The 12445-nt window shown below is 38.7% G+C and overlaps 1 protein-coding gene across 1 annotated transcript; it reads right to left on the reverse strand.

Annotated features, from left to right (window-relative positions):
* Positions 1 to 8511: 8511 nt before the first annotated feature.
* On the reverse strand, positions 8512 to 9336 carry LOC110156359 (protein krueppel-like). The gene is given in 2 exon segments (XM_020920568.2): positions 8512 to 8702; positions 8704 to 9336. Coding segments are annotated over 2 exon segments (414 nt in total). The 5' UTR covers positions 9001 to 9336; the 3' UTR covers positions 8512 to 8585.
* Positions 9337 to 12445: the final 3109 nt, after the last annotated feature.

Raw genomic sequence — 12445 nt, forward strand, 5'->3', positions numbered from 1 at the left:
GTACAGTTTTTAGGCATCTGTGCTTTACATAAGTACATTTTACATTTTACAGTATGATACAAAATGGAGAAATTGTAAATCCACAAACCAAAAGTTAATAAAGGGGACAGGAGACGGAGAGCGGGGAGGGGCCAGCTGAGAGGAGATAGGAAAGACAGGTGAGAGAAAGAGGGGAGGAGACAGGTGAGGGAGAGGGGAGGGACAGGTGAGAGGAGAGAGGGAGAGGGGAGGACAGGTGAGGTGAGAGGAGAGAGGGAACAGGTGAGAGAAGAGGGGACAGGTGAGAGGTAAAAGAAAAAGACAGGTGAGAGAAAGAGTGGAGGGGCCAGGTGAGTGGAGAGAGGGGAAGGGACAGGTGACAGGGGAGGGGCAAGGTGAGAGGGGAGGGGCCAGGTGAGAGGGAGGGGACAGGTGAGAGGAGAGGGGCCAGGTGAGAGGGTTCACATCTACCATCGAAGAAAAAAAATTAAATAAACTTAAGAACAGTAGCTTTAAGCAGAAATCACAACTGTATTCTTTTTCTGAGAGTTCACGCTTCACTGTGATTGGCTGAACTCACCTGTCACTCACTCAGAGGCTGACCAATGGGAGGGGTGGGCGGGCTGTTAGCATCATATTGTCCACCTTGAATAGTATTTTTATTCTAGCTTTTATTTTACTAGCAGTTTTCAGCCATTATCACATTTGATCTAATTTTTGTGCATTTTTATTTTGTGATCTCAAGCTCAAACTTCTTTCAAAAACTGCCTGTCCTTTTGTACCATCGAAGCTGCAGCCTCCTGTGTCTTTTTGTAGCAAACCTCCATTTTATCATAAAAACATATCACAAAAACATATCATGCAAACTGTGCCATAGGGGGTTGAATATGCAAACACAAGGACCTATACGCATATAACGCAGCCACTATTTTCATACGAATAACGCTGATATTGTACGGACATTGCTTCGCGCTGTTTCAAAACCGCTCCATTGTGTTCCCATTGTTCAACACTAGAGGGAGTTAACGAGTGGAACGTCAGGTTTGGTTTCAGTTTTTTGGGGGTATATGGGTTTTTTGATGTAGCATGGTTTGCGTTGTTGACGATTATATTATTAATTTATTTATTCAAAGGGAGATTTTTATTGTATCATTGTATATACAGTACAATCTGCCCCAAAGGAAGTCTGCTCCTGAACTGTGAAATGAAATGTACGAGTAATTTAAGTTTTAATCAGACCAGTCTCTCAAAGGTCTCTACGAATATTATTTACTATATTCATCCAGCCAGTTGTACATAAAAACATACTTAAAGTTGTGCTGTGTAATTTTCCCGATAGCAGATTTGTTACTATGGAGATGTTATTGTTTGGCCTGTCAATGTTCCGCAGTATTAAAGTAAACATGTATCAATTCAGTAGCAGTTGTTTTTATTGCGCAAAAATACACTCAAAAACGTGTACTCTTCTTGTGTTTGAGGGCCAGCTTTTCCACAGATCTGACTTGTAACTTGGCCGGGTGGTGATAAGATAAGTTTAATGCTGTATTGTGGAATATTCCAAGCAAAGCAATAACATCTCCATGGAAACAAACAGGTGACAGATCCTCCACTAGCGCCAACAGATTCTCAACAAACTTAGGCAAGATAGTGAAGTGCGTTGCCCAAGGACACAAGTGTAGTGTGTGCTGGTCAGACGGTGAGATTTAACCACTGACCTCCTAATTAATAGAACATTTCTACTAATTATTGAGAGTGTAATTGCTCAGAGTGAAATTAAAATCAATAGTTCTTCAGGAATTGGTCAAATCAGTTTCAATCTGAAGTCTCCAGGTTCTGATTTTGCTGCAGCCTCTCACCAAATCAAAAATAAAACAGATGAGAACTAGTGAATACTGCACTTGTGTTTATGTGCTTTATCTTACAGATATTTGATTGTTTGCACAATAATTACATGCAGGGAAGATCTGATATTCTATATTTGTCTCTGTGGAGATAAAATATCAGTTTCAATACTCCTGATATGGACCAGTAGTGATCTGGGGAAATCTTCTGATAAAACCGATGTACCACCCCTTCATCATTAGCTCCATATAAGCTGTTATCTGCAGAACTGATACTTTGTAGTGACATCACTCTGGGGGTGTTCTACATGTATCTGTGTGGTAGAATTATAGCAAATATTGTTTTGGTGTTTTAAGATAGTCTGAAAACTCAAGAAAAAACAGATTTAAACAGCACATTTTCAGGAGCCTGTGATCAGTCTGAGCATTCATGGTCCTGTTTAGGAGTTTGATTTTTAACTAAAACGTGAGAAAGACTCACTGGAAAACTTTTGGCTAATGCTTACTAGTTTATGACTGTAATTTTATGTGTGAGAGGGGCTTGTTTAACAGCACAAATCAGCTCATCTGTTGAAGTTCCAGCTAAATTAGTTCTTTCTGGTCAGATTGTGTTAAACTGAAGCTCAAATTAAAGTCTAACAAAGCCTCAGGGTTCAGCCCCCCCCAGGATGTTGATGACATCATCTGCAGCATCACTAGCCCCTCCCTCCTCCGCTCTGAGAGGCTGGTCTGAGTCTGTTTTTGTTTTTTTGCACAGCGTTGGAATGGCCTTATCTCCTTTTGCTTTTGGCTTCTCTTGTGTATTGGCACAAAGTGCACCCTTAAAATATAGAAAAACATGCAGCAAATCCTTTTATTTTCATTAATCTGAGAATCAATATTTTGCATGAATATGAATAAAACTGCAGATATTTTGGCTTGTACAAAAAACGTGAAGCAATTTGAAGAGAAAAAAGAATGTACCGTTTCCGCTGTAAATATGAGTATCTATTGAAATATGTCATACTAATTCTATTAACGATTCAAGGTTTTCTGAAAAATCTTTACCTGTTTTTGAACATTGTCGGAGGTCGCTGGAGTTTCTGTTCTCGACTCAAGGATCTGTGTAATCATTAAGGAAAAGTATTAAAAATTGCAAATAAAAACATTGTACTTTGTCTGCTTTTATTGACTGAGTGTTTGAGCTTGTATATACGTACAAGAGATGTTTCTCTGCATTTGACCCATCCTTCATGTTCACATACAAACAACAATCTGATTATTACACAATTTCTGGATTTTTAAAGGTACCGTTCATAATAAATCTGTCCGACCTTCTCCTGCTGTGTTCTCACACTTCACCACTAGAGCCTGTCTATGTTACTTCTGTCTGATAGTGTCTGTGTCAGCTTTGTCCTGACAGAAGAAAACCAGAGAGCACAGGTGAGTCTGAACCAGAGACTGTATAAAGAAGTGGACTACGGGACAGTCAAATGAAGCTCATAAGGTTAGCAGCTATAGAGGTGAATTTGGAGCTAGTTCCCTATTATGAACTTTAAGACCAAATTTCATTTTAAAACCAAAATGACGAGGTTGACAGCAGCAGTTGCCTCAGTACAAAGTTAATTGGATGGAGTCAGTGGAGCGTGGAGTGTGCCCATGCTCACTTCCTAATTGCAGCAGTGGAAGATAAGCAGGGCAAGTTTATTTGTACAGCACAATTCGTACACAAAGAAATTCAAAATGCTTTACGGAATAAGAAATACATTAAAATCACAATAAAAACTAATCAAAACATAAATAATTTGAATATTAAATTATATTTTATATTAAGACAGAGAGAGACATTAATTACATAAATTAGAAGAGTGTGAAATGAAAACCTTTGTCATATGCACAGTGAAACAGAACCGTTTTGAGCCTGGATTTAAAGAGAGTTACGACCCAGCTCGTTGGGGTGAGGGAAGTAACAAAAATAAGATGTGAAATGGAATAAATTAAATTATGTTTAATTAACAGGAATGTAAAGGTAAATTAACAAAAGACTAAAATATACAGAAAATAACCTAAACTAAGAAACAACAACAGAATAAACCGAGTTTTGTGCCACAAAACGGGTCACGCAGGCTTACACAAAACGAGTGGTTAACAAAGGGACACACACAAAACTAAAACACAAGTTCCCCAAATTAAACCACATAAACCCACAAACAGAATCGAGTGACCAAATCAAAAAATGCACAAAACAGAACTAAACTAAACTACACACACAAACACAAAATGGCAGAGTGGCCATCAAGGCCAGCAGCCCCGAACAGGTGCAGGCAATCTTCTTAAAAGGGGGCGGTGGCTGCAGGTGAGGTGGGCGTCGACATGCCCCACCAATCACAAACCAGGACTCCCACAGCAGGAATCAAGATGTGTCAGCAGAATAATTTAGAACACTCAAAACAAATTAGAATCTAAGGCCTGGGGCCGTAACCTAGAGTCTCACATGTTCAGACTGTTCCAGGTTTTAGCTGCTTGAACCTGAAACGCTGACTCTCCTTGTTTAGTCGTGACTCTGAGCACCAGCAGGAGGCCGGTCCCTGAGCTCCTCAGAGTGCGAGATGGTTCATGTGGCACTAACATGTCACAGATGCACTTTGGTGCTCGGCCATGGAGACACTTGTACAAGCAGAGCTGCTTTAAAGTCTCTGAGCCACAGGAAGCCAGTGCAGAGACCTTTTTTTTTTTTTTAATTACAAAAACATAACAAGACAAAACAACAAATGTATATACAGTATAGGCTGCAGATTGGATTGTTGTTACATCAATGCAAAGTCCAGTTCACACTTATGGCAGGAGTGAGGGGTGGAAAATATACATATACATTCATACACATAAACATACATAAACATACATACATTCTGCAACATGGGGGTGGTTTGCAAATTATTATACAGGGGAGCAGAAGGAATGAAACCAAAACTAAACAACAAAAAAACTAAACAAAACAGAATAATGTCATGAATTAAATAAAGCTATACTATACTTTTTATAGATATTGTAAGTTTTAACTGCTTTTTTGTTTTGGACCTGTTTTATCGTTTGAAAATATTGTTGGATTTCCATATTATACTGATGAATATTTGGTTTATTTTGAGCCCATTTGGTTTTGTGTATATGATATTTTGCCAACATAATGAGAGTCTGAATGAGCCAGTGCAGAGACTTGAGCACAGGACTTATGTGCTCGCACTTCCTGGTTCCAGTAAGGACCCGAGCTGCAGTGTTCTGGATGTTCTGCAGCGTCTCACAGCTCGTTTGGAGAGACCAGTGAACAGATCATTACAGTATCTAACCTACTGGAGACAAACACATGGATAAGTCTCTCCAAGTCTGATTTAGACAGTAAACCTTGGATTTTTGCTGATTTTAATAGGTAACAAAGTACAAAAGTAGAAGTACAATCAAATTAAATTAAGAAATTAATTGAATCACTTAAAAATTGCCATATTCTTTATCAAAATCATTACATTTCATCCTTAAATTGTTCTGAAAATCTCAGCAAAATACTTACTTTTTATTCTTTAACTACATTTTAAACAGGTTCATTCATACTTTTACTTACGTCGCTTTTCTCATGTGATACTTTTGCATGAGGAACTTTTTGCCTCTGTGTCTTAAGTAACAAAATCGGGTCCTTAATCCTCCACAGCCTGTTTGGAACGCAGCTGGCAGGTTATCTATGTTCATTTCTATAAACAGTCTCTGATGGCTCCTCTTTCCAGGCCTGGTTAAGACCCACAGCACGTAGACGCGTAGACGTGCTGCGGTCGGCTACATCTCCACACTCAAGACAACACGTGTTTCTCTGGTTCAGCACAGGAGGAATCTGATCCACACAGAAGATGACGTCTGTATGAACACAGATCTGCTCCAGTGAAAAGGGCACGAGCGTCTCTGCAATAACAACCAGCTGTGAGTGTGATTCTGTGTGCGTCTGTGTGTGTCTGTGTGTGTGTGTGTTTGTGTGTGTCTGTGTGTGTCTGTTCAAATGTTTGCAAGAACTTTTCTGTATTTTTGCATGAACTCCCATTTTAGTCGACTAATCGATTGGCAGGGCATGTTTTTAGTCAGTTTTCTCAGAGGACTACAGCTCTAGTTTAAATGTACACCTCTGAAATCGCTGTTTGGGTCAAAGACGGTGTTTACCTGGATCAGATGGCGGAGGGAGCCGAAGCGCTCTGCGTCGTGGATCTTACACTCGTGAGTCTGAAAAAGCATTTGAGAAGTTTATCATTTTTACATTTGTCACACATAAAAGAATGAATCTAACTAGAAGAAATGTTTACTTTGAGGAACCATCTGTTGTCGACCCGGCGGAAGAATGTCTTAGTCATGCGCCCCTAACTGAGCACGTGATCAGGAGGTGCACCGAAGAGTTTGATCATAATTCTCAACTGTATCAAAAGAAGCACACGTTTGTTAGACAAGACTTAAAGGTGCACTAGGTAACATTTCTGGAGGGTCCGGTACCATGGAGAAGTTATTGTTAACCCGGGTATGTATTAAACGTACACTAGCAGTCAAATGTTCGATATATTGTGAGGGCCTCCGCTATTATTGTGAGACTTTTGACGATACAATGTCACAATATGTGGGTTTTCTTTATGCCTAGAAGGGACTGGCTGGTCAGGTAACTAACCACTGCTTGACTCCAGGAAGACAGATTAATTGCCATTTTGTGGAATATTTCAGACAAAGCAATGCCATCCTCATGGAGACCATCAGGTATCAGAGCCTCCACCAGAAAAGTTACGTAGTGCACCTTTAATATGTATGTCAAATTCAAAAAGAAGAAAAAAGGGTTTTCATGATCTATGCTTGTCCGATGACTTACCGCCTCAAATTCAGTGGTGTTGGGGAATAATTTAATTCCTAACCACAGGTCGGCAAACATGGTCCCCAGGGACCACACGTCCACGGCCTCGTTCCAAGGCAAACCCAGAATGATTTCAGGGGGTCTGGAGAGGAGAGAGACATTAAGAGCAGTGGGTCAGATGAGCAAATATAGCATTTTCAAAACAATAAAAGGAAGCATGGTGATCTAAATATGTTATGTGTAAGAGGTTAAAAGCCCATAAAAGTCAAATACCCCGTCTTTAAATATCCCAAGTCCATCCCTGTATGTCCCACCACTGTATTCCCTGTTATGTTCTTTCTCTACTTTTTGAGACCTACTGTGGCACACGTGGTGGATCCTCCTGCCCAGTTTGGCCTCCTTTACGGGCCTGGCCAAACTGAAGTCAATGAGTTTCACCTGCGGGGGCCTCTGTCTGTGATCCACCACCATCACATTTCCCTGTTTAACAATGAATACAGCAGAAAATTGTTTAAAAAGCTGATAAAAGTGTAAAATAGTAACTAGTACTTTGAGTAGTATTTCATTGAAGCACAAATTTGGCATCTTGTACTCTTTAGCAGAGAACCTGTACTATTTGATCTCTGCAGCGCAATTAAAGCAAAAACATCTCCAGGGAGACAAGTAGAAAAGTTCCATAGTACACTTGAAGCTTGAGAAGTGAAAAGAAAGTTTGAACAGTGGTGATCTAAAAACAAACCTTTCAGAGCGTATGAATGAATGTTGGAGGATTTGTGAGGGAGTTATTCGATCAGACACTCCCATCTTCAACATCTGAGCGAGCAGGTCTGTGGCTCCCTCCATGTCCAGTGGCCACATCCATGCTACATCTGGAAGAATAACAATCCTGCCAAATCAGGAACACATCAGTATTTACACTGTTTACATTAGATGACCAAATATTTTATTGGAATTATGAAGATTTATATGGACCATGACCAAAGAGATTTAATGGTGTGATTTAGCAGAAGGTTTGTTAGTGAATCATACGTTCAAAGGCTCATATTACACTATTTTCTGATGTTATAATGTTGTTTCCTCATCAAAAACTAAATGTTTTGTGTCATTGTTTTTTTCTTCTTTCATTCATTCATTTTAACACACAAACTTTGCAAATTTACAATGTGTGTTTTTAAACTCCATGCACCTTCACTAGAATCATTTGGATGATTTCAGCCCTGGAATTGCCCGTCTCTACTGAGCTCAACTTGAAAACTACCGCTTCATGACATCACAATGTGGAACAGAGCATTTTGAGGACATTTGGACATGTAGGAATGAAAGAAAACACAACTTTAGGGATGTTTGTGAGGAGGAAACAACATTCCAACATGGTTTGAAATATAATATAGCACCTTGAATCTGCCTTCTCATGTATAAATACAAACATAACGGTGTGTGTGTGTGTCTGGGTGTGTGTGTGTTGGGGTGTGTCTTTGTGTGTGTCTGTGTGTGTGCGTGTGTGTGTGCCTGCGTGTAGGGGTGTGTGTGTGGAGAAACGACCCTTTTAGTTCAATTATGATCAATAGAATAAATAATAAATGACCTATTTTTCCTAAACTGGTGATTTAAGATGTCCTTTTAGCTAGATCAGTATTTATAGAACAAATAACAAAAAAAGATATATTTTTCCTAAACTGGTAATTCATTAATAAATTATTCATAAAATGTGTCTCTGTCTCTTTTTCACTGCATCCTTTATACACTGAACCTTTAAGTTAAACCACAGTCACAATGAGACAAGCAACAACAAATGGTCTAAAAACAGATTTTATTTTCTAATTGTAAAACTAATTGGAACAGGGAACAGGCAAGTGCAGTCAAACAAGACTAAACAAAACAAAAACAAAACTAAATGCACAAAGTTAAAAACAGTGCGTTTAATGAACTCTCATGTGTTTATTGAGATTGTATGATTGAGAGAAACATTTCCCACATTGGTCACATCTGTACGGTTTCTCTCCAGTGTGGATTCTCATATGACGATGGAGGCCACTAGGAGTCTCTAAATTGGATCCCACACTGGTCACACTGGTACGGTTTCTCTCCAGTGTGGATTCTCATATGTGATTTTAGGTGGCCTGACTGTGAAAGTGTCTTCTCACAAGCGTCACATTCAAGTGGCTTCTCTCCTGTGTGGATTCTCATATGTAGATGGAGATCACCAGATTGTTTGAATCCCGTCTCACACTGGTCACACTCGTACGGTCTTTCTCCTGTGTGACTTGTGTAGTGTCTTTTCAGTTTGTAAGCATTTGACCACACTTTTCCACACTGGTCACATGTGAAGGACATTCTGCTGGTGGATCCTGTAGCTCTGCATCAGAACAAAGGAAATAAAGTGTCAAGTAAAATCACTTTTTAAACTGTTCAAATAAAGTAACTCTCACTAAATACACCTAAAATCACACATAGTAAATCATATGTAAGAATGTTTCAGTGTTTTACAAGAAAGTTCCATTTGGCTGAATGAATGAACTAAGTTTGTATTTGATTTTAAAGTCACACATTTTCTGTCTGTAGCAAAAGATCAAATGAAGGAAACATAAATAGAGACATTGAACAACATATTCCATTCAGTCCTTGTATTTGCAGAGGTCACTGGTGTTAGACTAGTGCATGTCAATGGTCATAATTATCCTGACACTAAAAACAGTCTTACCCACTCCACAAAACACCCGAAGAAAATCTATTATTACACCAGACTGTCCATGTGAATGTCTATGTTGATAGAATAATTTTAGAAGTAAAACAAACCTTGTATGGCATGAATCGTCGTGTGTTGAGGGACTATTTTCTCAGCGGCAGTGGAGTTTTACTCTGCTCTAGTTAGTTGCGATAATATGAACGTGGCCATATCTGGAACAGGCTCCTTCCTGTGCTCTATGTGTCGCTATGGCAACGGCAGGTAAACAAACTATTACAGAGCCGGTAAGATAGGTGCTTGGTGATATCAGTCCGCCGCTGCCGAGCTTTCTATCAGGAAGTACAACTCACTGCTGCTGCTGCTCACACATAAATCCTTCAAATGCAAAGTTGGTTTTACTTTTAAAATTATTCTATCGACACAGACATTAAAATGGACAGTCTGGTGTAATAACAGATTTGTATGCACTAGTCTAGCACCAGTGACCTCTGCAAATACAAGGATGGGATGGAATATTTTAAGAAGAGTCTCCAGACGTCTCAAACACTCTGGTTCACTAGGAAATGAGATCCTATGTCCAAATTTCTGACCTGTCCCTTTAAACAATACTGGTCTGTTGGTGGTTTTCAGATTCCACAACGTGACGATGTCATTCTCCCAGACGAGGGCCAAGAGACACTTTTCCCTATGGATTACAATGTACTTTGTCATGAAATATCCAAAATGTAAATTCACAAACCTTGAACCTGATCATTTTTATTAGTAATTGGAAGTAAGATTTCACTGTATTGCAATTAAGGCTGGGTATTATTCTGAAGTTGCCGATACGATACATACATCGATACATAGGCCACGATACGATACATATCTCGATACAGTGAACTTTCGATTCGATGTGATATATTTCAAATCGGTTCAGTATGGTTCAATCAGCAATAATCGCTAGATCATGGCTGAGATACTAAAAGTCTTTGTTAAACCACTTCTTGTGCAAAGTTCATATGAAATACACCAATTTTAATCATCAAAACAGTGAAAATGTCAAAATGTGTTGCATAAAAAAAGTTTCCTTCCTCTGAATAAGCAACAAAACTGCAGCACTGTAACAAAATAATTGAGTAAAATATACCAAAAAATACTCTTGGTGATATATCGATACAGCAGCCCATGACATCGATACTGTATCATCACATTAAACGATACGATATATCGATATTTCAATATTTTTGCACACCCCTAATTGCAATACGAATCTGCATTTCAGCAATATTAATTTTTACTTCTCCCAGTTGTTCTTAGATATTAATGAAATATATAATGTATATGTAATATCATCTGAAACCACCTATGGAACCTGATCATTTCTATTATTGACTAGACCCAAGACCATACTGTATTACAACACAAATCTGCAGTTGAACAATATTCATTTGAGCTGCCCCCAACCTATGCAGTGTACGGATGCCATCTGAAACCCAGCAATAAGCCTGACAAAACTGTTTGCATAGTAGACAGAAATCAATTATTTTGGTTCTTACTTAGTGTAGAAAAAAAGGTTTATTATTGAAACACAGGCTAATTATGATGCAACAGACACACTTAAGTCTATGGTAACAATGAGCCTGTATTGTGTTTGAAGTGGATTGGCTGTGGAGCTGCAGACTCCCTGGGTCGCTGCTTAAAGAGTAAGCCTGGATTTTAAATGACATTTCTCTTTTTAGCCCTGAGAGGTGCCCGGCTTCCAACTGAGAAGATTAACTTTAGACTTCACCCAGCGTCAACTTATAAATGATCCTTCCTCCAAGCTACAGGGAGGAGAGGGAGAGTGAATATATGGTGCAGAGAAGTGATAGAGAAGTGAATATATGGTACAGAGGAGCAGTGTTGGGAAGGTGACTTTTAAAATGTATTCCCCTACAGATTACAGATTACATACACCAAAATGTAGTTTGTAACATAATACATTAAATTACTTAAAGTGAGTAACGTGATCTGAATACTTTGGATTACTTGATATTGTCGTGCTTTTTAAAACTACATGAATGTACCCACCACAACCTGAAAATTCTTGTTTGTTCTCTTCAAACTGGCTGAGCCCAAGTCTCATGAACAGACTTTTGTTTACTGTAAAGTATCAAAGACCAGGATCTTAACATAAGATATTTTGTCTGATAAAAGAAAATAAAAAGTTCAGTCTTTCCTTAACCAGATTAAAAATATTATTGATAGAGAAATGATTTTTATATGAGATCACTGCTGCTTTAAATTATGTCCACCTACTGTTAGTGTCATATTGTTTAGACCTGGTTTAGACCAGATTTTGGTCCTGATTTAGTCCTGGTTTAGTCTTGGTTTAGACCTGGTTTTAGACCAGATTTAGTCCTGATTTAGTCCTGGTTTTAGACCTGGTTTAGACCTGGTTTTAGACCTGGTTTTAGACCTGGTTTAGACCTGGTTTTAGACCTGGTTTTAGACCTGGTTTAGACCTGTTTAGTCCTGGTTTTAGTTCTGATTTAGCCCAAAATGTGAAAACAGGTAAATACCGCAGTGTAATCCATTTATTTCAACAAAGTAACTGTAATCTAATTACCTCTCATTGAAATAGTAACTACAACTGAATACAGTTACTTATAATTTGTACTCTGATTACGTTACTCCCCAACACTGCAGAGGAGAGAATGTACCATATATTCCCTCTCCACTCCTCTGTTTTCACAGAGGTTCTCAACTGGTTTGCCTCTATCCAGCCTCACATTTGACAGTGTAGTTTTATGTGTTTTAGCATGTTAGTAAGTGTGTGTGTGTGTCTGGGTTGTTTGGGTGTGTGGGTTCAGGCAGCTGCAGTGTTGTGGAGTAACAATAAGTAAGTAAAGACTGGGATTTTTATTTTCTTTTAACAGACAAAACATCTTATGTGAAGATTTCCTAGTCTTTGCTTTTCTACAGCAAATCAAGTAATCCAAAGTATTCAGATTACGTTACTCACTTTAGGTAATTTAATGGATTATGCTGTAAACTACATTCTGGTGTATGTAATCTGTAATCTGTAGGGGAATTCATTTTAAAAGTCACCTTCCCAACACTGTATATACG

This window comes from Boleophthalmus pectinirostris, unplaced genomic scaffold, assembly GCF_026225935.1.
Source record: "Boleophthalmus pectinirostris isolate CB_2022bp ecotype Guang Dong unplaced genomic scaffold, ASM2622593v1 HiC_scaffold_23, whole genome shotgun sequence".
Lineage (NCBI taxonomy): Eukaryota > Metazoa > Chordata > Actinopteri > Gobiiformes > Gobiidae > Boleophthalmus > Boleophthalmus pectinirostris.